We start from the raw sequence: 24325 nt of genomic DNA on the forward strand, positions 1-24325 counted from the left end.
ATGTAATCCTTGCATATTGTGTCATTTCCAACATTCCTGTGGTGTAATGGTAACACACTTGCCTAAGTTACTGGCAAGAGATCTGGGTTCGAATCCCGGTGGGTTTTTAAACTTTTGACACATGCTGCAAGTGATTTTCTCTTTGAATTTGAAAGAATAAGACAAGGAATATAATTTTTAAATGATTTTATTAAACCTCCATCTGCTCAAAATTCCTACATTCATATATCTAATTTTCAGACAAATTGACACTCCTTTTCTTTGTATTATCTGTTAATTTCTCACACTTTTACTTATTTCCAGGTTTATTTAGCCTTGAAATTATAACCGAAAACAAAAATTCTTGGGTCAAATCCTTTTACAAGAGTTGCTTAGAATAATTTATATAAACCCCCTTTATAACATATTTGAGGATGTCTGTAAGTAATTATTAACTCCTTTTTGGTATTTTTTCCCATTTTCAGTCTTTTTTAAGCTCAAATAATTCTACATCCAAAGAAAAATGCTTAATTTCCATCCTTGCATTTTGTGTCATTGTAAATTCCCATGGTGTAGTGGTAACACACTTGCCTGACTTTTGGGCAAGAGACCTGGGTTCAAATCCTGGTGGGTTTTCATTTCTGACACTTTATGCAGGTGATATTTACACAATATTTTAAAGAAAAACAACACACTGACTTCATATTGACTTATTTTGGATCAGAAACTTTCCCTCTGCTTTTATAAGGGCTTGGGACCTTCTAGAATTATGTTGTAATAAAAACATAACACTAGGCAGCATTAAAAGTTTCTTCCCAAAGTTTTCTGTACAAAGATTGCATAGAATGTGATTTTTCACACTTGAAACACTTGCTTGGAGTTAGTTAAACATCCATCATATCTTGTGCTGGTTCCTTTTCCTCTGTATCAGTCTGAGTGAACTCTCCACTGTACAATTAAGGATCTCTGTATTCACGTACCATTTTCAGGAGACAGCAGAAGTGTAAATGACAGATATTTTAGCTGGAAAGTGTCCGGTTAGGCTATCGTGACTGCAGACGGTGTATGTCGAGAACACATGTTCACATTTAACTGGTTCGCAGTCTTGGGTACAAGTCGTACCTTAATACCGAGGTGTCAGTGTCCTTAAGGTGCTTTATCTTGACAGGACTGGCTAAGTCTTTGTCACTGGGAGGCTTGATGCTTAGATTTCTCAATCATACACATAGTATTTCATCTGTTTTTCCTTCCTGTACCTGTAAAACAGTACCATTACTTAGCAACTTGTACCTGTATATCATATGTATAAAAATACACTGTTTAAGTAAATACGCAATCACTCTAAATAACCAATTCTTCCAAAATTACTCACATATGAATCTAATTGAATGTTTTCAGCATTATTTCACCTAGCCGTACTGGTTTAAACTGTCTATACCTCTCATATATACCAGGTATTTTAGTTACATGTAATAATAAATGCTACTTACTGTTTTCTGTGTCTGCGAAGAAGGTTCGAACAGCCGAGACTTCATCGGATTCCTCGTCCGTCTCCGAGTGAAGGTATTTCACCCCATTCAGCTTCCGGTCAGTCCCCGGGGGTGCTGGAGGGTGGGGTCTACAAGGTACTCAAAGGGGGGCTAGGTACCAACTTGTTATTAGAGTGACGTACAAGTCTGTTTACTGTCGAGACACTACGTAGGGCTGAAAATGCAAGATTTCTTATTATTCTTTGATATTCAATCAAAACTAAGACTTGATACATTCCCGGTCCTATGCCATGTATGTTTACAAGAAGGTGCAAAAAAGGGAAAACTTGCAGGTAGGTATACTACTTCATTGAATACAAATTAACACTGTTTTACACTGCGCGCAGTAGTACGGTGTGTTTACAACATGAAATTAGACTAGAATCACTTGATTTAATATAAAATTCAACTCAGTTTCACTTAAATTTCCTTCATACAGCCTATTTCACAAATGTAAACAAATGTACTCAATGAAAACAGGTCACCAAGAAAATAATGTTGTAAAACATAGTTTCAACTCAAACTAAGTAAAACCCCGTGTTCCTAAGAAGAGATCAGACTTCATTCAATTGATTTAACACAAAAACCTACAGAGTTTCATACAAAATAGTCTTGGTAAACGTCTTCAATCAAATGTACACAAGTACACAGACGATCAACACACAGCTCGAATTTGCACAATTTAAAAGAGCTCGTTTCTGCATAAATATACGATGTACACAGGAATGCATTGACAAGCAATTATAAAGTAATGTATTTAATTGAATTTTAGCAATTTCACGGATGCATATCGGTGGAAAACTTGTATTTTTACACTTAAAAAAGATAGCGTCCCCCCTTCCGGAAGTTTGTTTACATGTGTTCAATTTCAATTAAATAACAAAATTCCCGAGGGTCAATCGACTCAATAGTATAAAACTTACCGAGACGAATTGATCGATACCAAATTTGGCCATAAACTCCTAATAAAACTCTAGAAATAGCCTTTTCAAAATTTTACTATATAACATGCGACTTACCAATATGGCGTCCGACCTACTGTAAATTGGAAGAATTGGAATTCTTTCTCTGATTGGTTGAGGAGCTCAGAATTGGAATGAAATTGGAACGAAATTGGAATGAAATTGGAATGAGGGACAATTCTGATTGGTCTAGAAATTGGAATCCACCACGAAGATTGGGAAGCAAGTAGCGCAAAGGATGGTACGCAATCTTCTCTGTTTTCTTCCAATTTCCAGCGCAGGTAAAGAAGGGGGGGATGAAGGGAGAAAAGGAGAGAATGGAAGGGAATTTTGGGTCGCCGCTAGAGGCGCTCAGTAAAGATAATTAATGCGGGGTTTTCTGCCTAATTAGAAAGTTTAGAGTGCATTATTAAATATATTAGAGAGATTTAAATAGCGGATTTTTAGGGATTTTTAAAATTGTTTTTACGGGTATATATTTATGGATTTTTGGTCTTTTGGGGTCTCCATATTTATTTCCCTGGTACTTTTGAGCATTATTATTTTCCTCTTTTTGGAATAAATATCTGTCTGTTTTAATATTTTACAGCTTATTTTAGCTGCAATTTAGTACTTCAATTAGGGCTTTATTTCAGCCCCTTTAAGGAGTTTCCCCAAATTTTTTTGACTTTTATTGATTGTTTTCAAGTCAATTTTGGCATATTTTGCCTTGATTTACACCAAATAATTTTTTTAAATAATTCAAACAGCCTATTTTTAGCCGTTATTTTCTACTTCATTAGGGCTTTATTTCAGCCTCCTTTATTTTGAATTTTTAGGCTTATATGGCCTTTATTTACTGCAAATTAGACCTTTTCTCAATTTTAATCAAGTATAATCCTTGCAAATTGTGTCATTTCTATACATTCCTGTGGTGTAATGGTAACACACTTGCCTAATTTACTGGCAAGAGATCTGGGTTCGAATCCCGGTGGGTTTTTAACTTTTGAAACATGCTGCAAGTGATTTTCTCTATAAATTTTAAAGAATAAGACATGAATTTTTTTAATAATAATTTTATTAACATTCCCTCTGCTTTTTACAAGGGCTTGGGACCTTGTAGCTATAAAATACAAAGTAAATTAGCATATATATACAAAATACAAAGTAAATCATAACTAGGCAGCATTAAAGAGTTTTTTTTTTGGTATTTTTCAGTTTTTAAAAATTTTTTTTTGTTTTTTTAAGTTTTTTAAATTTTTGGTTTTTTCACATTTTGTTATCGGTTCAAGGTGGATCCTGGTCCTCTGGCGGGGGTTCCTGGTCGTCTGGTGGGAGTTTCTTCCTCTTCCTGTTGGAATAGCCTCTCTGTACCATCCTATGGACCCAGTCTTCGTAGCTCTCCTCCGAGGTGTCCTGGCAGTACCAGTTGCCATAGTACTGACGGTGCCCAGGTGCGGTCTTCGGTTGGTTGCACTTACCGCACCTATTCGGTCCACGGCGTGGGGCGTACCTGCGGACGTACTCTCCCATCATCTCCTTCATGTTGACTTTGCGTCTGTAAGAGGCCGTGGAGTCGGGCACCGTCTTTGGCAACTTCAGGGGTGGGAACTCAGGCTGCTGGTAGGTGGGCTGAGTCCCTGGCACCTGGGGGGGGCAGGGCGATCAAGTATCGTATTGGGACTGGGGCAGGTGGTAGAACTGGCCGGGCCATGATCCTGGCAGGGGCAGCAATCCTAGGGGGCGAGTTCATCCTGGGTGGGGACCTGATCCGGACGCGGGACTGGCCGTCTGTGTTGGGTGGGAGACGGTATCTGTGGGCCAGGGCAATGGAGGTCACAAGGGTGGCGGGCTTCGTCAAGGCGGCGGGTAGGGGCTGAGGGGCTGTCATAGGGGGATCCGAGATCTCAATTCCCTGTGACAGCACCCGTTCCTCCCTCTTCTTCTGTCTTCTGTTGTCCCTGTTAAGTATAAGAGATACTATAAGAACACGTACACTTAAACATAGGTAATCAGAGATTACAGAGCTCACCTCAACGAATGTTGTCTTTAAGTAAGGCAAAGTCACACAATTAACCAACAAAAAGTGTACATTCCAAAAATGAAAATATTTAAGCAATTTTGATCTGATACTTTGAAATAGACCTACATAAAAAATTTAAACTAGTTCTTCTTCATGAAAATGTAATCAAAATCCAGCATCTGAAGCAAATTTGAGAGTTTTCATCTCTTGATGCAACATTTGTGCAAGTTTGGTTTATACAATGTTATATAAGCCTTATAGTTTTTTGGTAATAGACCTGCACCCATAACTTTTACCTGGTCTATTAACTGAAAAATGTATGTTGAATTCAGCATCCGAAGCAAGTCCATTAGTGTGCATCCTAAGATGTATCGTCCATGCAAGTTTGGTCAATATAGAGCTTATAGTTACTTGGAAATGAAACCTACACCAAAAACTTTAACCTGTTCACTCAACCAGAAAATGATGGTCAGATTCAGCATCCGAAGCAAGCCTGGTAGTATGCATCCTTAGATGTATCATCCATGCAAGTTTGGTCAACATAGGGCTTATAGTTACTTGGAAATGAATCACTCACGAAAAACTTTAACCTATTCACTCAACCAGAAAATGTAGGTCAGATTCAGCATCTGAAGCAAGCCCAGTAGTATGCATCCTTATATGTATCATCCATGCAAGTTTGGTCAATATAGAGCTTATAGTTACTTGGAAATGAAACCTACACCAAAAACTTTAACCTGTTCACTCAACCGGAAAATGATGGTCAGATTCAGCATCTGAAGCAAGCCCAGTAGTATGCATCCTTAGATGTACCATCCATACAAGTTTGGTCAACATAGGGCTTATAGTTACTTGGAAATGAAACCTGCACCAAAAACTTTAACCTGTTCACTCAACCGGAAAATGTAGGTCAGATTCAGCATCCGAAGCAAGCCTGTTAGTATGCATCCTTAGATGTACCATCCATGCAAGTTTGGTCAACATAGGGCTTATAGTTACTTGGAAATGAAACCTACACCAAAAACTGCACCAAAAATGTTAACCTGCTCCAAAAACATTAACCTGGTCATTCCTTGGCTGAAATTGCAGCATCTGAAACTTTGACTGGTACAATGAAACACACTAGAACCATCTTCCATGCATGTCTAATCAATATAGGACATAGAAGTACTTAAAAAGAAAACTGCTCCAAAAAACTTAACCTGGGACGCCGACACCGACACCGACACCGACGCCGACGCCGACACCGAGGGTATTACATAAGCTCCCCCAACTTCGTTGAGGTGAGCTAAAAATCATAGATAAATATGCCATTATTATGCTGTTTAAATAGGGATATTTACCAGAGCATCAGAGTTGTCTGGTTGAGGGGCAGCAGTTGAATGCTGGTCAATGCTGACACTCGGGGGTCCTCCGTCACAACCTCCCTGATCCTGTTGTAGGAAGTCAGGACGAGGCTCCATCTGGACAGGGTCTGTCACTCTGTTGATTGGGTCGCCTGACTGGGCCGGTGTGCACCTCCATCAGCCTCCTCACCAGCATCTCCATATACCGGTTGGTATCTGGATAGCTGGCTGGCCCACTTCCTGTTCCCACGAAGGACCTGAAGAGAAGAGTGAGACAATTCAAATACTGTGCAATAAGAAAAATAAGCATAAGAGCCCAGATGAATAGCTAAACGCTTACCTCTTAGTCTTCTCCACACCAGCTTTCGTAGGTGATTTGGCTGTCTTTGAGGACATAAACCTTCCTTTGGGTGGAGAAGACTTGGTCCTGGCCTGGAAAACAGCTGGTCTCTGGTCCCGGGGCTCTAGCTTCTCCCACAAGGAGATGAGCTGATCCTGCTGGGTCCGGGTCAAGGTCCTGCACTCCCTGAGCTGCAACAGGAAGTCAGCCAGGTCGTGCACCTGCCGCATACCAGACGCTGGATCCGGCAGCTGTTCCTCTTCCTGCAAAGAAGTAAAAAAGTCAGTCTATACTAATGTTTACTTAAACACTTAGAAGCAATAGATAGAAAATTGGTTCTACTTACTGTCTCCTCTTCCTGGGCTAGTGGGTCCTGGGTCGGTGGGTCCTGGGCTGTTGGTTCCTGGGTCGGTGGGTCCTGGGTGGGCGGCTGGGTATCCAGGGTGACAGCCGGTGTCGGCCTCTTGGTAGACCCTTCGGCATGGGCCGGTGACCTGACAGCACTGCGTTGCCTGACAACCCTAGGGCTGGATGGGGGCCTTGCCGTGCTGGATGGTGGTCGGTCGGCGCTGGCCAAGGGCTTCCCGGTCGGCCTCACAGCTGCACCCTGGACGTCGGCATCCGGAATGGTGGGGTCGTCCTCTGCCTCTTCCTCCTCAAATCCCTCGTCGTGGTCCTGGTCCTCTTCCTCGGGTGTGGCGTCCTCCTCTCGCACTTCCTCGGGAACGACCTGAAGTGACTTGCCCGTCTGGGAGTACAAGTACTCGACTCTGATCAGCTCCCCCGTGTAGGCCCTGGGTTGATGGAAGGCGGGGTCTAAAGGGTTCCCCAAGACAGTCTGTGCCAAGTGGTTGACAGCGTGGCGTAGAAGTCCGCTGTACGTGTGACACAGCGGAGCCTCCACTTCCACGGCCTGAGAAGCCCTGTCCTGGTTCCACCTGTAGAGCCCCTCCAAGAGAAACGCCTGGTAGTTGACGTCGCTAGCACTGGTACCTGTGAAATACAAGTAAATATAAGTGGCATTCAACAAACTCGAGACTAGATACTAAGACTTTGACAATAGACGGTAGACTTACCGGGAATGAACCTGTTCAGGTGCAGGTGGAAGGATTCCAGGGAGATGGAACCTCTGGCACAGCGGTACGTGGACAGGGTCTTGGTGCCCTTCCTCAGGGTCCCTGTCTGGGTGTACAGGGAGACGTTGGGTGGGTCCTGTATGCATCCCACGTGCCGCTTCTGACTCTCCCACACATCCCTGGCCTTGTCCTCGTCTAGGAGTGGCGTCCCCAGCATGTCTCGGCCCTGCTCCCCGGAGAAGACGTCGAGCAGCTCCTCGATCCTCTGACTTATCTCGACGGGGCTCCTGGTGGTCCTTCTGCAGTGCAGGCCGAGCTCCTTCTTGGACAACCAATCCCGTTCCTTCCCCCGAACAGTCACTCCCGCGCTGTTGGCCTGGGTCTCCTTGGCCTCCTTCAGGGCTGTAAGGTCCTCCTCACTCCACTGGAAGATGCAGCCGGACAGTCGTCCCATGAACAAGGGGTAGAGGGCGTGGGACTCGGTGGTGCAGGCGCTGGAGATACGACGCATGAAATGCCAGATGTCCAGTCTGACCTACAAAGTAGAAAACATAGAATTTTGAGACCAAAGTAATACAATAAAATAAAATCAATTATACATCTCCTTAGATATCACATACCTGGGTCGCACTCCAGGACGGGAACTTCTTCCCCACATAATTGGGGCCACAGCAGTCCCTGTCCACATTCACCACCTCGAGCGGGTTCACGCTGGCTTCCCTGTACCTCCTCTGGATTCTCTCGAACATGGCGTCCAGTCCGGTGTAAAGACGAATAATGACCCCCATCGAATAATGACCGGGGGTCATTTTTCGACAGCGAAAAATGACCCCCGGTCATTATTCGACGTAGAAAAATGACCCTTTTGCCCGTAGAAAAAGTGTCACTTCCCTAAAAATTTGCAGAACCCACGTGAAGAAAAATGACCCCCGTAGAAAAATGACCCCCTGTAGATTAAAGCTAAAATTTTTAGGGGGCAAAAAAAAATTGGATAAAGAAGTATATTGGCCAAAATGCTCACCTGAGCTTATTGGGAATAAACTGATGATATGTTGATCTCATAACATTATACAGTTATAGCTATATTTTAAGGTAAATGCAGTGATTCAGAATCTAAAGGAGTAAAAGATTTATCAAGCCTTAAGGGTTAGGTAAACATTGTTTTTTGATGGTGGAAATCATCGAACTGACAGAAAAAATCAGCAGTATTATATATTATTATATCCTCCGCTTGAAAAGCGGGAGGGTATATAGTGATTGGGATGTCCGTCCGTCCGTCTGTTACGCTTTGAGGTATCCATCTCTTATCCGAAAATCCTCATATATAAAAAGATGTGTTTGTGAAAGAGCTATGCCCCTGTATGGCAACATAGCGAAGATTAAACTTTTCTTAAATGCAATTTAAATATATTGCTACCCAAAGTAGGGTCTTCTCACAAGAAATACAACTACAAAATAGGAAAGCCCTAGCACCACGTGTTCAAAAGTAATGGCTAAGGATAAGTTTTTGAAAGGTAGGTCAAACTCAAAGGTCAAAGTTGATGATTTCTTAAGAAAATGTTTAATGTAACAAGGATAACATATGTGAAGTATGAATACCCTAGCCCTTACCGTTCAAAAGTTATGGCCAAGGTAAAAAAAAAATCATAAGTACGGAAAACTCCAAGGTTAATGTCAAAAGGTCAAGGTTTTAGTATCCAACGAAAGGTAATGCCAAAAAACTACATATCTGAAGTATGAGAGTACTAGTATCCACTGTTTAAAAGTTATGGCCAAAGTAAAAATTTGGCATTTTTGTGTAAAATGGGATAAACTCTAAGGTAAAGGTCAAAAGGTCAAATTTGGTGGTACCCAAAGTAAGGTCTTGTCACAAGGAATATACATATTAAATATGAAAGTCATAGCTCCAATAAATGAAAAGTTATGGTAAAGGTTAAGGTTTTTGCGGACAAACAAACCGCCAGATAGACAGACGGATATACAGACGAACACGATAAAACTATATACTCCCGAATCTTCGATTACGGGGACATAAAAAGAAATGGTCTTCAATTAACTTTTCATATTAATATACATTGTAAAGAAGACGTTACAACAATGAAAATGTTTGTTCTGATTTTCATATTAAATTCTCTGAAAAATATACTCAGAACTGAGTAAAAGGGTGGAGTAAAACAAGAATTAAGGTAGAACCTATGTCGGAAAAGTCTTTGTCACAAGATTTTCAAACTTTTCAAAATGATAAATTAGTACTTGCTTATCAATCAGTTAAGATATCATGATATGTTTCCTTGTTTTTTTAATCTAGAACAGGCTGTGAAACTTGGTATGGTATTTACATACTGCGACTTCACATTTTCAAATATTTTTAGGGGTACTTGTCATAAAGGGAATATGTAAAATCACAAAAATACTTCTTCAAACATCGTCGTTTATAAACTTTTTTAACTGAATAATATTAAACAATATTTTATCAAGAATAATTTCTTTTTTATTCAATTAACATAAAAGATAAGTCCACCATTAAAAAAAATAGTCAAATGAACTCTATTATTTTTAGTCAATTATTCACCCTGTATTTCTAAATATATTTTAGACGTCTTTTTCACAATGTTTTCAATCTTCAAAATGATGAAGAACATAGCCAAATGATTACAAAAAATGATTAAAATATATACCTTTCCCCTCTAACTAATGAAAGATAGGCTATTTACCGATACTCATATTCTTGACCTTTTTGCACTTACACGGGATTTAATAATTAAATGACTGTATGGGGTTACTTTCAGATTAAATATTTATCAGAAATTGTACTTTTTCTTTAAAAAGATCATATTTAATATAAAAATTGTAATCAAACACCAAAAATATGAATAGCTAACAAATAATTGTTAAATGGAATGCACATCATTTCATTATAGATATCACAAAATGTACACACGATCAAACGATCTACAACACGTACATCTTTGACTTAGACACATTTCATCAAGATATTACACTATATAGCTGGCAACTAAAGATTTCTCACGATTTATACATTCCTTCAAAATGGTTACATGCCATTCAAATTATTACGAAAGTTGTATGTACATTGTAATTTCATTACACTAGATAGTCTTGGGTTTGTCAACTTCAGGTCTAGATCTAGTAAATAAAAGGTGCCTACATATTTTCTCTTATTCCAGAAATATATTGCCATTAAGCATTATAAACCAAAAAATATATGAATTGAATCAAGATTATGTTGGCATGATTGAATTCTGTGAATTTCAAAATGCAGTATTTTCTACCATTTTTATTGAAGCTGTCAAGTACGGGAAAAAGTGGCATTGAATTAATTATGACGTCTTAATGGGTTAGCACAGGTTTAACACATTTACAAGTTATGATGTCATACGAAGTAGGTTCTACGTTAAGGATTTCCATCCCTAATGGGACCTAATTCCCTACCCTTAAATGTCCGTCAAGTACATAATACACTGATATTATATTAAAACATTTTATAGTGGAAAAGGATTGCCCGCGAGAAAGTTTTAAAAATGTCATTAATTAAGCAGTAGTTAATTAACAAAGATTGCATTGAAGTCCATGGGGAGAAACGTTTTTTCAAAATAAAAATTTGAATAATTTGAATATCAATAAATCCTGCGGTGGAAAGTTGCATTGAAACATTAAAAATAGAATGGCAATTGAAAACAATTTTTTTACCGGCTTAATTTTTTAATTGATTTTTTTTTATTTATTAAGAAAAGGGGAGATAACATTCACCAAAACTCAAGGTCATAAATTAGGACAGATCCCACTATACATACTAATAGTAATAAATGGGAAATATGTCTAAATAAACTGAGTATTCAATGCCTACATATCAGTTATGTATTCAATTTCACTGAATTTGTTCCCATTAGGGATTGAATACCTTAAAAGAAATGTAATGAATACTGTGTGCTAAATCAAAAGTTTATGTCTACATGTATAGTTTTTGCATTAGAATGACTGTGTATTTTACACTAGCCCATAGCTTTACAGAGCATATTTTTAGGTCTTATACTTACCCCACCCCCTTTCTTATTTAGGAGGAAGTCGATATTGAACAAAAGCAGAAAAAAACACCCTACTTTTATTTTTCTATAAGAAAGAATTAAAAACAAGCTAAAAATAATCTACTATTCTACTAATTTTTAACTGTTACTTTGCCACAATACTTTCAAGTATACCTCCACCAACATGTATGCTTTCATCATGGCGAAGAAAATTATGATATGATAGTACTTGTGTGAAGGCTTAACATCCTTTCAATATTTTATCTAGAGCCTCTCTCAGAATTATTATCAGAAAGGTATAGAGTTTTATTTATATTTTTGCTTTTCATTTATTTATTTTTTTTTTTTTTGATTTAACGTAATGTTCTTTTTTTTTTTTTGGGGGGGGGGGGGATAAAAATTTCTTCCTCTTTCATTGTCAAATAGGATTTGCCAAACTTAAACAAACTAAAAGTTGAAATGACGGAAAATTTAATTTTTCCTATTAAAGAGTATTTGAACCTGATTTTTGCATGGTTTGATTTCTAAAAACAAGTGGAATATCATTCTTTAAGCAAACATTATAAGGAGAAATATTAAAAAGAAATTTTATTTACTTGACAATTAAAGAATCTCTTTTCAAACACAATTTTAGCATTGAAAGACTACGTGAATCTCTTAATTATTTCATACGACTTTTTGTATTTTTTTGGTTAAGGAAAATGTAAAAATTAGTTTCGCTGTAAAAAAAGATAATAAAGAGTGTATATTTTGTATCACTTTAAAGGGGGTCATTTTTCAATGGGGGTCATTATTTTATAGGACTAACATATAAAATAATGACCCCCTAGGACCCTTTTTCTACAAAAAATTATTTTTTTCTACGGGTGGGGGTCATTTTTTGTCGTTGAAAAATGACCCCCCAGTCATTATTCGATGGGGGTCATTATTCGTCTTTACACCGGCTCCCTCTCCGGCGGTGATGACGGAGATGAGCACCTGGCCGTGCTCATTTCCCACGTTGGTGGCCCACGCGGCTGTCTCGGACGCGGCTCCCTGGAGCTTCCTCACCACCTTCTTGGTCGAGTCGATCTTCAGGATGCGGCCGTAGACTGAGGTGATGCCAGCTTTGACTTCATCCAGTCTCGACAGCACGTCTTGGCAGTAGACCGACGTCAGCCACTGGCAGGATGGCATCTTGATGGGCGTGGGCGGGGAGGGGAAAACGGTCTTCGTCATCAGTCCCTTCTTCTGGGCGGAGCTGAAGGTCTGGCAGTCGCTCAGGTAGTGCGCCGTCCTCTTGAGGTTCTCCTCTCCGTGCAGTTCCGCGAGGTTCTGACGGAGTCTGGCAACACTGTTCCCGAGTCCGCGCTGTCTCAGCATCTTCACCACTTCCAGGTCGCAGGCCATCATTCTGGTGAGGATGCACGGAAACTGGAGGCGGTGCCCCACGTCGAGCTGGTCAAGCAAGTCCTGGTTCCAACTGCTGAGCTTTTTCTTGCATTTCGGGCATTCCAGGTACTCCGTGGCCATGTAGTAGAACCCTGAGAGACTCAGGACTCTGCGGAGCGTCCTGTAAATGTCCGAGGAGATCAACTCCTGCCCAACGCAGTCTTCCCCAGGACACGTCAACCTAACTCTCCACAGCTTCTTCGGCATCCACAGAAAGATGGGCCTAGCAAAGTACCTACAAAAACAGAGAAAATTTAGTACCAAAAATAATCTTTATTCTAATACAAAATAAATATTAAAAATTTTAAAAAGAAGTACATATTCCCTAAAAATAACCGCATACCTGTCTATGGTGGAAGGCTGGGCATATACTAGAGCTGGCTTGGAGGGGTGGTACCACATCCGGTCCATGGTGTCGAAGCACATCTCCGGCTTTCCTTGCTGGTTGACACGGAAGAGGGCCTTGGAGATCCACTTCAGGTCACACGGGTCCAGCACCTGTTTCCAGGCACTGTACACCACATCTACAATTTCGTATGACAAAATAAGCAAATTGCAAATAATAAAAAACAATACACAAAATTTCAGAGTTCATTTCCTTATTTTACATCTATAAAATTCTATATGACATTAAATATTTTTTGTTTATATCTTAGTTAAGTTATATTTGTAAATATTAAAATGTTATCTATTATCTCATTGGCTATATGAATGTATTATATGTTATGAAAGCTAGATACTGAGTAGATAATGAGAAAGCACAGAAACAGACACCAATATATATTAAAGAAAAAGATATAAGCTAGAGATAGATATATGAATTTGTGTTTGTATATATATATAAGCTACATAGTGCTAAACTATACACCATCTACACAAACTCACCACTGGAACTAAACAAAAAGAAAATATAGACAAATTAGCTGTGAAACATAACTTATCTACATTTTTAATGTAAAATAATATACACTGATCTTCAAATTACATGAAATTCAATGATAAATATAAACATAAAACAAAGTTCACATACCACCTGAGAGGACCTCCATGGTCTCGATGTTCCTCACCGCCTCCACGAGATCCTTGTCGTCTAGGGCGTCGTCTGGCTCTGCGCTGGGGGTAGGGGCGGTCTCCGCTGGCATACTTACCTTCGCCGGCTCCGCCTTCTGCCTATCCTTGTCCTCGATGACCTTCTTCCTGACCAACATCAGGGGCCCACTCGATTGGGACCCTTCTTATTCCAGAATAACCATTCTGTCTGCTCGATTGGTTTGGTAGGGTAGACTTAGAAGGCCTTCTCAGCCTTCCACGTCAGAGATGGAAGGATAGCATTCTAATATGGCATCAAGCGGTTTGGTGAAAATTCCCCATTTTCAAAAGGTGAGTTATCTTCCCTGAAGGGAACTCTTTTACTGTGTTTAATACGCACGCGCTAGAAAGAAAGTCACTTCCGCGGACGTTTTCGACATAATCATCATAATGGACGATAGAAGAAAAAGCGAAGTTTCGGGGTATAGATCACGTAAATACTGCTGCATATGCAGTAACTATAGGGGCAAATCTGTAGGAGGCAAGGTCATCAGCCTCCACCGATTTCCCAGCGATACAAACAAAAAGAAAATATGGCTGCAACGGGCCAGATTGATTAGAAAAGACTTTAACTATTCAAAGAATTCTTACATCTGTTCAGTACATTTTGTCAATAATCAAGGCCCGTCTGCAGACCATCCACTACCATCTATTTTCCCCAACAAGACGTTCAAAACATCGGTAAGAATTTTTTACTTTCCATGAAATTTTGGCTTTTATTTACATATATACAACAAATCCAGAAAGAGACTCTGAGAGAGGAATTAAAAATACGAATTAGTTAAGATTTCTTTTTGTTCACAATAACAAAAACAGTTTATCATATGGCTATTATATGGTAGAAGGCAAGCTTTACACAATGAACATCATGTGAGAACACATTTGGTGACATACTAGGCCTATACAATACAATACACAGCTCATAAAAAAAAACAGGGAAAGGTGTGGTTAAATCATAAAATTAAAATATTTCATTCATGATATAAAATGATGATAATATATTTATAACACAAATGTAATTTACACACTATTTTTTCTTTAATCACTTTAAATGTTGATGTTATCATGATTATAAAAAAAATGCTTATTAAATGTAGATACATATTGTTATCTTTAAATATTCTTAAATTTATATTTCCTCTGTGTGTGGGGGTGGGGGGGTTGTTAAAATCCTATGTACTGAAAAATTTCACTTTTCACTCCAGGCACCCACAACATGCACAAGTACGTCAAGTTTTCCTATCACTCAGCCAGAGGATGTAAACCCCGAGATAGAGAGTATGGATTACCAGGATAGCCTTGAACAATCAGGTTATTTCTTACTGTAATACTGATGAATCTAACAATCAGGTTATTTCAATACTGTAATACTGATGAATCTAAATGAGATTAGTCCTATATGTGCTACATATACACCTACTAAATAACTCCATGAGTTATGACATTTTTGGGTATTTAACTAAATAAGACAATTTCAGTTGTATATGTATTTGTTATAATTTCTTCATTGAAAATTAAGTTTTTAAGCATCTTAAAATTTGCTTATAAAGTAAATATAATTACTAGTAACATAACAATATTAAGTATATATATTTAACTTTTGAACAGATGACCCATTAAGGGACTCTCTAAATATGCATGACTACCACAAGGACTGGACATGTACAGGTGAAGTTCCAAATAATAAGGAAACCCAAACTACAATTTTTTCTAAAGATGCATCAACACAGACTGATGGATCGCATTTGAACATTGCAGCCATGACTAACTCTACCTCAGCAGAAACACAGACTGATGAAAAAAGGGGCATTGACAAAGGAACACAAGTTTGTAGACCTGTGTTCACATTCGAGGACATAGAACATGATAATTCTAAAATTTTATTCTACACGGGCATTCCTAATAAGGAGACATTTAATGCCGTATTCGATGAGATAAAGGACGATGCATATAAAAATACAAGACGTGCAAGTTCTTCATCATCAAACAAGGGAAGACCAAGGAGACTCAGGATCATCGATGAATTTTTTCTTGTGCTTTTGAGACTAAGACTTGGTTTACTTCTTGAGGATTTGGCAAACAGATTTAATGTTAGTGTTTCAACATGCAGCAAGATTTTCAATTTATGGATAGATTTTTTATTTGTTCAATTACAGCCGTTGATAATGTGGCCTTCTAGAGATACAATAAATGCTACAATGCCAATTTCATTCAAAAGAAAATTTAGTAACTGTAGGGTTATTGTAGACTGTACTGAAGTTTTTGTACAAACCCCGAGTTCTCTTGCTAACAAGTCACTAATGTACAGTGACTATAAATCCCACATGACTTTTAAAGGACTCATTGGCATTAGTCCTGCAGGTGTGACTACATTTGTTTCTGACTTATGGGGAGGAAGTATTAGTGATAAACAATTGACCAAAAAATGTGGAATATTACATTTATGTGAAGTAGGTGATGCCATTATGGCCGATAAAGGTTTTGTTATTTCAGACTTGACTACCCCGAAAGGAATTCATCTAATTATTCCCCCTTTCAAGAAAAAAAATCATCAAATGTCTCGAAATGATGTTTTGTTGACTCGTGACATAGCACGTCTTAGAATTCACGTAGAAAGACAAATGGAAAGAATAAAGAACTTTCATATTTTTGAAGGTGTGATGCATATAAGTATGGCTTCCCAATGTTCTAAAATTTGGAAAATTTGTGTGGCTTTAACAAATCTCCTTCCGCCCCTGTGTAATGTTCCAGATTATGATATTGTGTCATAGCTGTTGTGAAGGAATATGGCATTCACTTTGTTGATCACCAACCGAACTTTCATAATATGATATATTGGGTAAAAACTGAACAAGTTGTTTGTTGAATATTTTATTGTTTTATATTGGTACTTCAAAAGTTTCAAGTTGTAAAATTCAAATACACATACAATTTGTAAATGTGTTCTTAAATTATTTTTTTCTTTATTAATGTTACTGATAATGCATCATTATACCAAACAATTTGTGACTGACATTTAGATTTACTCACAGCATTCATTTTATATGAAAAGAAAAAAAGAATGTAAAAAAGAAAAATGTACTTTCATAATTAACCATGGAAATATATTTACAAATTTATGAATTAATTTTTTTTGAATATGTCATTTCCTTAGATTACAAGCAAGTCATAAGAATTCTATTCAATTTGTAATTTAAATGAACAGCATGGAAATATTTTAAGACCCAGCTGAGAACAATGTGATTGTCAAATTTTTTGTCAACAAAAACAAAAAAAAAATACATTTTGTATAAATTTCCTATATACCCTCTTAGCAAAGATTTATACATTTATTTTTATTCATTCATGCATGTCTCTTAACTGAAACTTTAAACATCAATGTCTTACTATTTCACCATCTGTCAATCAACATAAATTTGTTTCATGATTTCTATAATTGATGCATACAGTCTTTAATATTGCAATAAATGAATAAAATTGAACTGAATTTCATTCTTTAAAAAAACATTTCAAAAAGATGACTCAAATTGTTTATTTACTTGAGTGATCTTAACAATCTTTGTGTGAAAAGTTCTGGGAGCATATTTTTTATATAAAAATCATTCAGTTTATCTAAACATTTCAACCAGAATGATTGGTCAAAATATATTCTTTCAACAGAGAAAGGTGGTTTCAGAGTCCAAATAACAAAATCGCACCATGGTTTGTTACATATTGCCATTTGGCCTTGTACCTGAAAGTAATAATTATGATTTGTTTTCAATTTTAAATTTTGATTTTCATCAAGTGTACAACAAAACTCATGATCAAGTGCACACTCAACAGGAGAATGGGTTCGCCATTTGTCTGATGCTGGACATTTAATTTCTAAAAGTCCACTCTCACCGCTTGGTAAAGTAACAATACCATCTGGACTAGAGCCTAGATGAGGATATTTCGGACTGATAATAAGACCTGACTGAGACACCATATAAGACGGATATCGTCTGCAATAAAATCTCCTTGCAGCAGGCTCATGTTCAATTCCCCACTTAGTAAATTTGTTTGAGGGAAAAGAAACGTCATACAACAAGCATTTTAAAAGATTTTTAGGATCTGTTCCCAGTTTCATCTTACAGATTGTTCCAAAGTTGGAACTTGTCAGCCTCCCTTTCCTGCAATCAAACCAGTTCTGACTTTTATTTTGACCTCTTGTAAGTTCCTCTATCTTTACACAATCAGCATATGAGACAGACAGAGATTTGAAATATTGGCGCAATTCATTTTGTACTTTGGTATCATTAACATCAACATTGTCATGGTACATATATAAAATATTGTGTAATGACGGTATATTGTCCTCCTTAGGTCTGCTAGCAAAGTATGTAAGCCAACCAGCTTTTGAATTATTATCAACGAGAGTTTTTCGAAATCTCTGTACGTTGAAAGTTGGCGACGATAGTACTTGGATTGTTGTCTCAGTACTGGTAGATGTATTAGTTTCAATCCTTGGAGTGCAACCAAATGAACTTTTTTTGAACTTTATTTCACAGCATTTTTTTGGACTTAATTTTCTTTTTCTTGGATTGTTCCAGAGACATTTATTTGACGTGCATGAGAGAAGACCGCTTTTCTTCTTTTCATCTATGTCTGCAATTGCATAAAGCAGTGCCGAAATGTGATTGCATGCCTCCCCAAAACTGTAATTAGAAACATAAAAACAATCAATGGTGTTCATTAATAATCTTGAAAAATTTAACACTAACTTAGTAACTCCATAATATTTAAGACCACAGAACATTAACTGGCAAAATAGGAAATATACAGCCTACGTCATTTCTATAAGTTACAATCAAAACATTCAGTGATAGACAAGAAATGGGCGGGTACAATTTGACGCGGACGTGGGGAAAACATCGGATTGAAGTTGCAGATTGAAATTCATTTTCAATCCACCTGAGCTGTTTTCAAAGCAAAGAGTGAATGTATGATCCAAAATCAACTAATTTCAACTCCCAAATACATATTGTTTGAAGTTCACATTTTTTTATTACTTATTGTTAACCCCCCCCCCCCCCCCCCATCGCACACTTACATAAATAATACCAAACATTAATCAAATATTAGTCCCTTTATATATTTCTTTGAAACACTGGACAGAAAAAAATTCTGATTTATATAACATGTATAAAATTATCTTCAAACTATACCAAAATTGAAATTATTTGTCTTTAGGGTCAATCATAAATAATGTGCCTTCTAGGGTAGCTGAGGTGGATTGAAAATGAATTTCGATCAGCAATTTCAATCCCATGTTTTTCCCACGTCCGCATCGATATTGTACCCGCCCATTTCATTGTGTCTATTGATGATTTTTTTATTTATAATAATATTCAGATTAGTCAAAATAAAAAAAAAGAACTGACCAAGTCATAGGCAAAATGCTTACATACCCCGCTGTGCATGTGCAATATGCAGCAAAGACATTCCCTGTAACTTTGGATAGAAATGCTGACACATTATAGTCAGGGCGCTTGTTTGCGTCAGCTGATGGAAATGATGGGATCACTTTACATCGAATGCAGCAATGGCTGCAATCATCAGTGACCGGACTGTATTCCACCGAATGGACATGTTTGTCCTCAAGGAATACCTTGGATTTCAGATGTCGTTTAGTGTTTAGTTTGATAACTAAATAGTTATAAATGTCCTTTTCTGAAAAATCGGGAATGCATGATAAATTTGAGGTCCAGTTAGACAGATTGTTTAAATTTGGTACAGATTGTCCATCGGGAAACTTTGAAATTGCCGGTCGAACAACATCGTTTTGCCTATCAACATCTGTTAATTTCAGAACAAGGACACCTCTCGCTCTTTCTACAAGTTCTTTTTTACAACCTGATACAATTTGGTTATTATCTTTCAAAAATTCTCTTAATTTTGTAACACTCCAATCGTTGAATATCGTTACGTCTTCCATAATGTAACAGTAATGTAGTCCGCGGAAGTTGTGTTAGTTTAGAAGAGTTCCGATTTCTAGGGGAGATAACTCACTTTTGAAAATGGGGAATCACTTGAAGGTCTGGCCCAGGTACTTCCCGAACTGTAAGATGTGCATTGCAAGCACGTTATTATGTTCCCCAAACGAAGTTGGGGAACATATTGTTTTTACTCTGTTTCTTATTATGTTCCCCAAACGAAGTTGGGGAACATATTGTTTTTACTCTGTTTCTTATTATTATTATTATTATTATTATTTTTCTTCTTCTTCCTGGGTACTTTTTTGTCCGGGAATGATCTTGTAAACTGTTCGTCCGAGGTAGGTAAAACCTTTTTAGGGTAAGTAGACATGTTATGCAGATTTGCGGAATCAAGGTCATTTTGCGCGCACGTGCTTGCAAGAGCGCGCACGTGCAACACTTGAAATAACCAATATAATAGATATAGTCGGAACTTTTCTATTTTTTGATAAAATGCTTTGAAACTCATTGTGTAAGGATACATTAGTAGTATAGACAAGATGGCATGGTCAAAATAGCAAGATCTCACGCGCATGCACGTGCGCTTTGCTCTGATTGGCTGAAACTAAAGTGTCAATATCTTTCTTGTTTCTTGTCATAATCTTTTGAAATTTTGAACATGGTCCTACATTATGAAGATCTACAGCATGATATATTAAAATTTTAATAAAAGCATGCGCATGCGCACGTGCTGTAATCTGATTGGCTAAAACTTTAAATGGCTATATCTCCTTTGTTTTTTGACGAAATGCTTTGAAATTTAAAACAGTCATGCATTACGATATCCTAAAATATGATATAGAAAATATTCATGAAATCACGCGCATGCACGTGTGCTGCAATCTGATTGGCTGAAACTTCAAATGGTTATAACTCTCTTGTTTTTCAACCAAACAGGATGAGATTTAGAACTTGGATAAATATAAGGGACTCCTACAAGAAGTTGTAGTCATTATGCACGTGCTTGCACGTGCGTGCACGTGAAATGAGTAAAATAAAAAATACACTCGAATGAGTGCATTTTTTAAATACTTTTGGATTAAATGCTTTGATATTATTAAAATTTAAGATAGTGTAGACAAGATAATATGGTCGTTACGCACATGAACACGCGTGCAATGCCTATTTTTTTAATATATTTTGTATTTTTCTTGGAAGACCTTGATTAAGTCTAAATTCCATAAAGTATTTCTTATTTAATAGAGATAACAGGGAATATGGCACCAAAAGGGAGTTGGGGAGCGTTTGGGGAACATCTGTAACGGTCCCCGTTACAATTAGCACTAGTTATTATTATTCTTATTATTTTTCTTCCTGGGAAAATCTTGTCCGCGAGTGATCTTGTAAACTACACATCCGACTTAGGTGAAACCTTTTTAGGGTAAGTAGGCATGTTATGTAGATTTGCGGAATCAAGGTCATTTTGCGCGCACGTGCTTGCAAGAGCGCGCACGTGCAAAACTTGAAATGACCAATTTATAATGGATATAACCGTAACTTTTCTATTTTGTGATGAAATGTTTTGAAACTCATAATGTAAGGATATATGAGTAGTATGCACAAGATGACATGGTCAAAATAGCAAAATCGCACGCGCATGCACGTGCGCTTCGCTCTGATTGGCTGAAACTAAAGTCTCAATCTCTATTTAGATTTTAGATAAAATCATTTGAAATTTTGAACATTGTCATACTTTAGGGAGATCTACAGCCTGTTATATAAGAATTGTCATGAAAGCATGTGCATGCACGTGTGCTTGCAAGAGCTCGCACGTGCAACACGAGGAATGTCCAATATAATTGATACAGACGTAACTATTTAAATTATTAATGAAATGCTTTGAAACTCATATTATAAGTATATATTAGAAGCATAGACAAGATGACATGGTCAAAATAGCAAGATCTTACGCGCATGCACGTGCGCTTCGCTCTGATTGGCTGAAACTAAAGTCCCAATATCTTTCTTGTTTTTTTTACGAAATCCTTTGAAATTTTAAACATAGGCATGTATTAGGATATCCTACAAAAAGATATATAGCAATATCATGAAAACGCGTGCATGCACGTGCGCTGCAATCTGATTGGCTTATGCTTTAAATAGCTATAACTCCCTTGGTTTTCAACCAAACAGGATGGGATTTGAAACATAGATAGATATTATAGACTTCTACAAGATGGTATGGTCACCATGCACATTCATACACGTGCATGTACGTGGATTGCAATCTGATTGGCTGAAACTTTAAACAGCTATATCTTCCTTGGTTTTCAACCAAACGGGGTGGGATTTAAAACATAGATAGATGTAATGGACTTCTACAACAAGGTATGGTCATCATGCTCATGTACGTACGTGCTTGCACGTGAAATGAGTAAAATCAAAAATACAGTTTAATAAGCGTATTTTTTAAATACTTTTGAATTAATTAGTTTAATATTTAGTATATTAAAATATAAAGATTGTTTAGACAAGATGATATGGTCATAAAGCACATGCATTCACATGCGCACGCGTGCAATGCCAGAATTTGAATGAACTTGGTACTTTCTGGGCAAATGTTGTTAAAGCCTCAAATGCATACAGTTTGTCTTATTTAATGAAGCTTACAGGGAATGCGGCACCAAAAGGAAGTTGGGGAGCGTTTGGGGAACATCTGTAACGGTTCCCGTTACAATTAGCACTAGTTATTATTATTCTTATTATTATTATTATTATTTTTCTTCCTGGGAAAATCTTTTCCGCGAGTGATCTTGTAAACTACACATCCGACTTAGGTGAAACCTTTTTAGGGTAAGTAGGCATGTTATGTAGATTTGCGGAATCAAGGTCATTTTGCGCGCACGTGCTTGCAAGAGCGCGCACGTGCAAAACTTAAAATGACCAATATATAATGGATATAACCGTAACTTTTCTATTTTGTGACGAAATGTTTTGAAACGTATAATGTAAAGATATATTAGTAGTATGCACAAGATGACATGGTCAAAATAGCAAGATCGCACGCGCATGCACGTGCACTTCGCTTTGATTGGCTGAAACTAAAGTCTCAATATCTTTTTTGTTTTTTGATAAAATCATTTTAAATTTTGAACATAGTCATACATTAGGGAGATCTACAGCCTGTAATATAAGATTTATCATGAAAGCATGTGCATGCACATGTGCTTGCAAGAGCTCGCACGTGCAACACGAGAAATGTCCAATATAATTGATACAGACGTAACTATTTAAATTATTGATGAAATGCTTTGAAATTCATATTATAAGTATATATTTGAAGGATAGACAAAATGACATGGTCAAAAAAGTAAGATCTCACGCGCATGCACGTGCGCTTCGCTCTGATTGGCTGAAACTAAAGTCTCAATATCTTTCTTGTTCCTTGTCATAATCCTTTGAAATTTTGAACATAGACCTACATTATGAAGATCTACTGCGTGATGTATAAGAATTTTCATGAAAGCATGCGCATGCCCACGTGCTGCAATCTGATTGGCTGAAACTTTAAATGGCTATATCTCCTTTGTTTATTGACGAAATGCTTTGAAATTTAAAACATAGTCATGCATTACGATATATTACAATATGATGTAGAAAAAAAATCATGAAATCACGCGCATGCACGTGTGCTGCAATCTGATTGGCTTAAACTTGAAATGGCTATAACTCCCTTGTTTTTCAACCAAACAGGATGGGATTTAGAATATAGATAGATATAAGGGACTCCTACAAGAAGGTATGGTCATCATGCACGTGCACGCACGTGCATGCATTTGGAACGAGTGAAATGAAAAATACGTTTGAAAGAATGATGTTTAATACTTTTGGACTGAATGCTTTAATATATTGTATATCAAAATATGTAGATAGTGTAGACAAGATGATATGATCATAACGCACATGCATTCACATGCGCACGGGTGCAATGCTAAATTTTGAATATAATTGGTATCCTTCTGAGAAAACGTTGTTAAAGTCAAAAATGCACAGAGTTTTTCTTATTTAATGAAGCTTACAGGGAATATGGCACCAAAAAGGAGTTGGGGAGCGTTTGGGGAACATCTGTAACGGTTCCCGTTACAATTAGCACTAGTTAGGGTTTCTTACAGCTGCGGGACCTCCTGAGCTGGTTTGAATGAAGCTCTCTGACTGGTTGAGGCTATCAGAATTGGAATGAAATTGGAACGAAATTGGAATGAAATTGGAATGAGGGACAATTCTGATTGGTCTAGAAATTGGAATCCACCACGAAGATTGGGAAGCAAGTAGCGCAAGGATGACACGCAAATTCGTGAAGCGTTCCATATTTTTCTTTTTCTAATTTTTCCACTGAAATTTAAAAAAAGATACATATTTTTAAATTTTATTTATTTTTACTTTTTTCACTTCTCTTGATTGTATTTCGACTTTAAAATGAATTTGCTAAACTTCATTTCAATTTTTTGAAACCAAACGCGGCGTTTGGTGATAAAAGAGAATAAGATCAAAATTGGAAGGAAATTGGAAGAAATTGGAACGAGGGC

At 37.4% G+C, this 24325-nt stretch overlaps 3 protein-coding genes and 1 long non-coding RNA gene across 4 annotated transcripts; 1 reads left to right on the top strand and 3 right to left on the bottom strand.

Moving 5' to 3' along the window:
• Positions 1–781: 781 nt before the first annotated feature.
• LOC134270783 (uncharacterized) lies at positions 782–2548 on the bottom strand. Its single transcript, XR_009992886.1, has 3 exons — positions 2528–2548; positions 1470–1683; positions 782–1235 (listed from the first exon to the last, which is right to left on the bottom strand). It is a non-coding gene; the product is annotated as an uncharacterized LOC134270783 (long non-coding RNA).
• A 1513-nt stretch (positions 2549–4061) lies between these two features.
• On the bottom strand, positions 4062–7991 carry LOC134270784 (uncharacterized). The gene is made up of 6 exons (XM_062753032.1): positions 7855–7991; positions 7235–7769; positions 6505–7151; positions 6159–6421; positions 5926–6075; positions 4062–4410 (listed from the first exon to the last, which is right to left on the bottom strand). Exons 1-6 carry the CDS (start codon positions 7981–7983, stop codon positions 4062–4064), a joined length of 2073 nt encoding a protein of 690 aa, XP_062609016.1. The 5' UTR covers positions 7984–7991.
• A 6199-nt stretch (positions 7992–14190) lies between these two features.
• LOC134270785 (uncharacterized) lies at positions 14191–16682 on the top strand. The gene is made up of 3 exons (XM_062753033.1): positions 14191–14481; positions 15006–15111; positions 15409–16682. Exons 1-3 carry the CDS (start codon positions 14191–14193, stop codon positions 16569–16571), a joined length of 1560 nt encoding a protein of 519 aa, XP_062609017.1. The 3' UTR covers positions 16572–16682.
• A 653-nt stretch (positions 16683–17335) lies between these two features.
• LOC134270786 (uncharacterized) lies at positions 17336–18479 on the bottom strand. The gene has a single exon (XM_062753034.1). The coding sequence runs from the start codon at positions 18104–18106 to the stop codon at positions 17336–17338; it is 771 nt and encodes a 256-aa protein (XP_062609018.1). The 5' UTR covers positions 18107–18479.
• Between the last annotated feature and the right edge of the window lie 5846 nt (positions 18480–24325).

This window comes from Saccostrea cucullata, unplaced genomic scaffold (genome assembly GCF_032062105.1).
Source record: "Saccostrea cucullata isolate Sc308-1 unplaced genomic scaffold, CSIRO_AGI_Scuc_v1 ctg11234, whole genome shotgun sequence".
In the NCBI taxonomy this organism is placed as follows: Eukaryota; Metazoa; Mollusca; class Bivalvia; order Ostreida; family Ostreidae; genus Saccostrea; species Saccostrea cuccullata.

Coding starts and splice junctions, on each gene's coding strand:
- LOC134270784 (XM_062753032.1), bottom strand. CDS start 7,983: ATGTTCGAGAGAATCCAGAGGAGGTACAGGGAAGCCAGCGTGAACCCG. Junction 7,770..7,854: donor CGTCCTGGAGTGCGACCCAG/GTATGTGATATC, acceptor TCTACTTTGTAG/GTCAGACTGGACATCTGGCA. Junction 4,411..5,925: donor CCCTGTCCAGATGGAGCCTC/GTCCTGACTTCC, acceptor TATACTTAACAG/GGACAACAGAAGACAGAAGA.
- LOC134270785 (XM_062753033.1), top strand. CDS start 14,191: ATGGACGATAGAAGAAAAAGCGAAGTTTCGGGGTATAGATCACGTAAA. Junction 14,482..15,005: donor ACAAGACGTTCAAAACATCG/GTAAGAATTTTT, acceptor TTTTCACTCCAG/GCACCCACAACATGCACAAG. Junction 15,112..15,408: donor GGATAGCCTTGAACAATCAG/GTTATTTCTTAC, acceptor ACTTTTGAACAG/ATGACCCATTAAGGGACTCT.
- LOC134270786 (XM_062753034.1), bottom strand. CDS start 18,106: ATGTACCATGACAATGTTGATGTTAATGATACCAAAGTACAAAATGAA.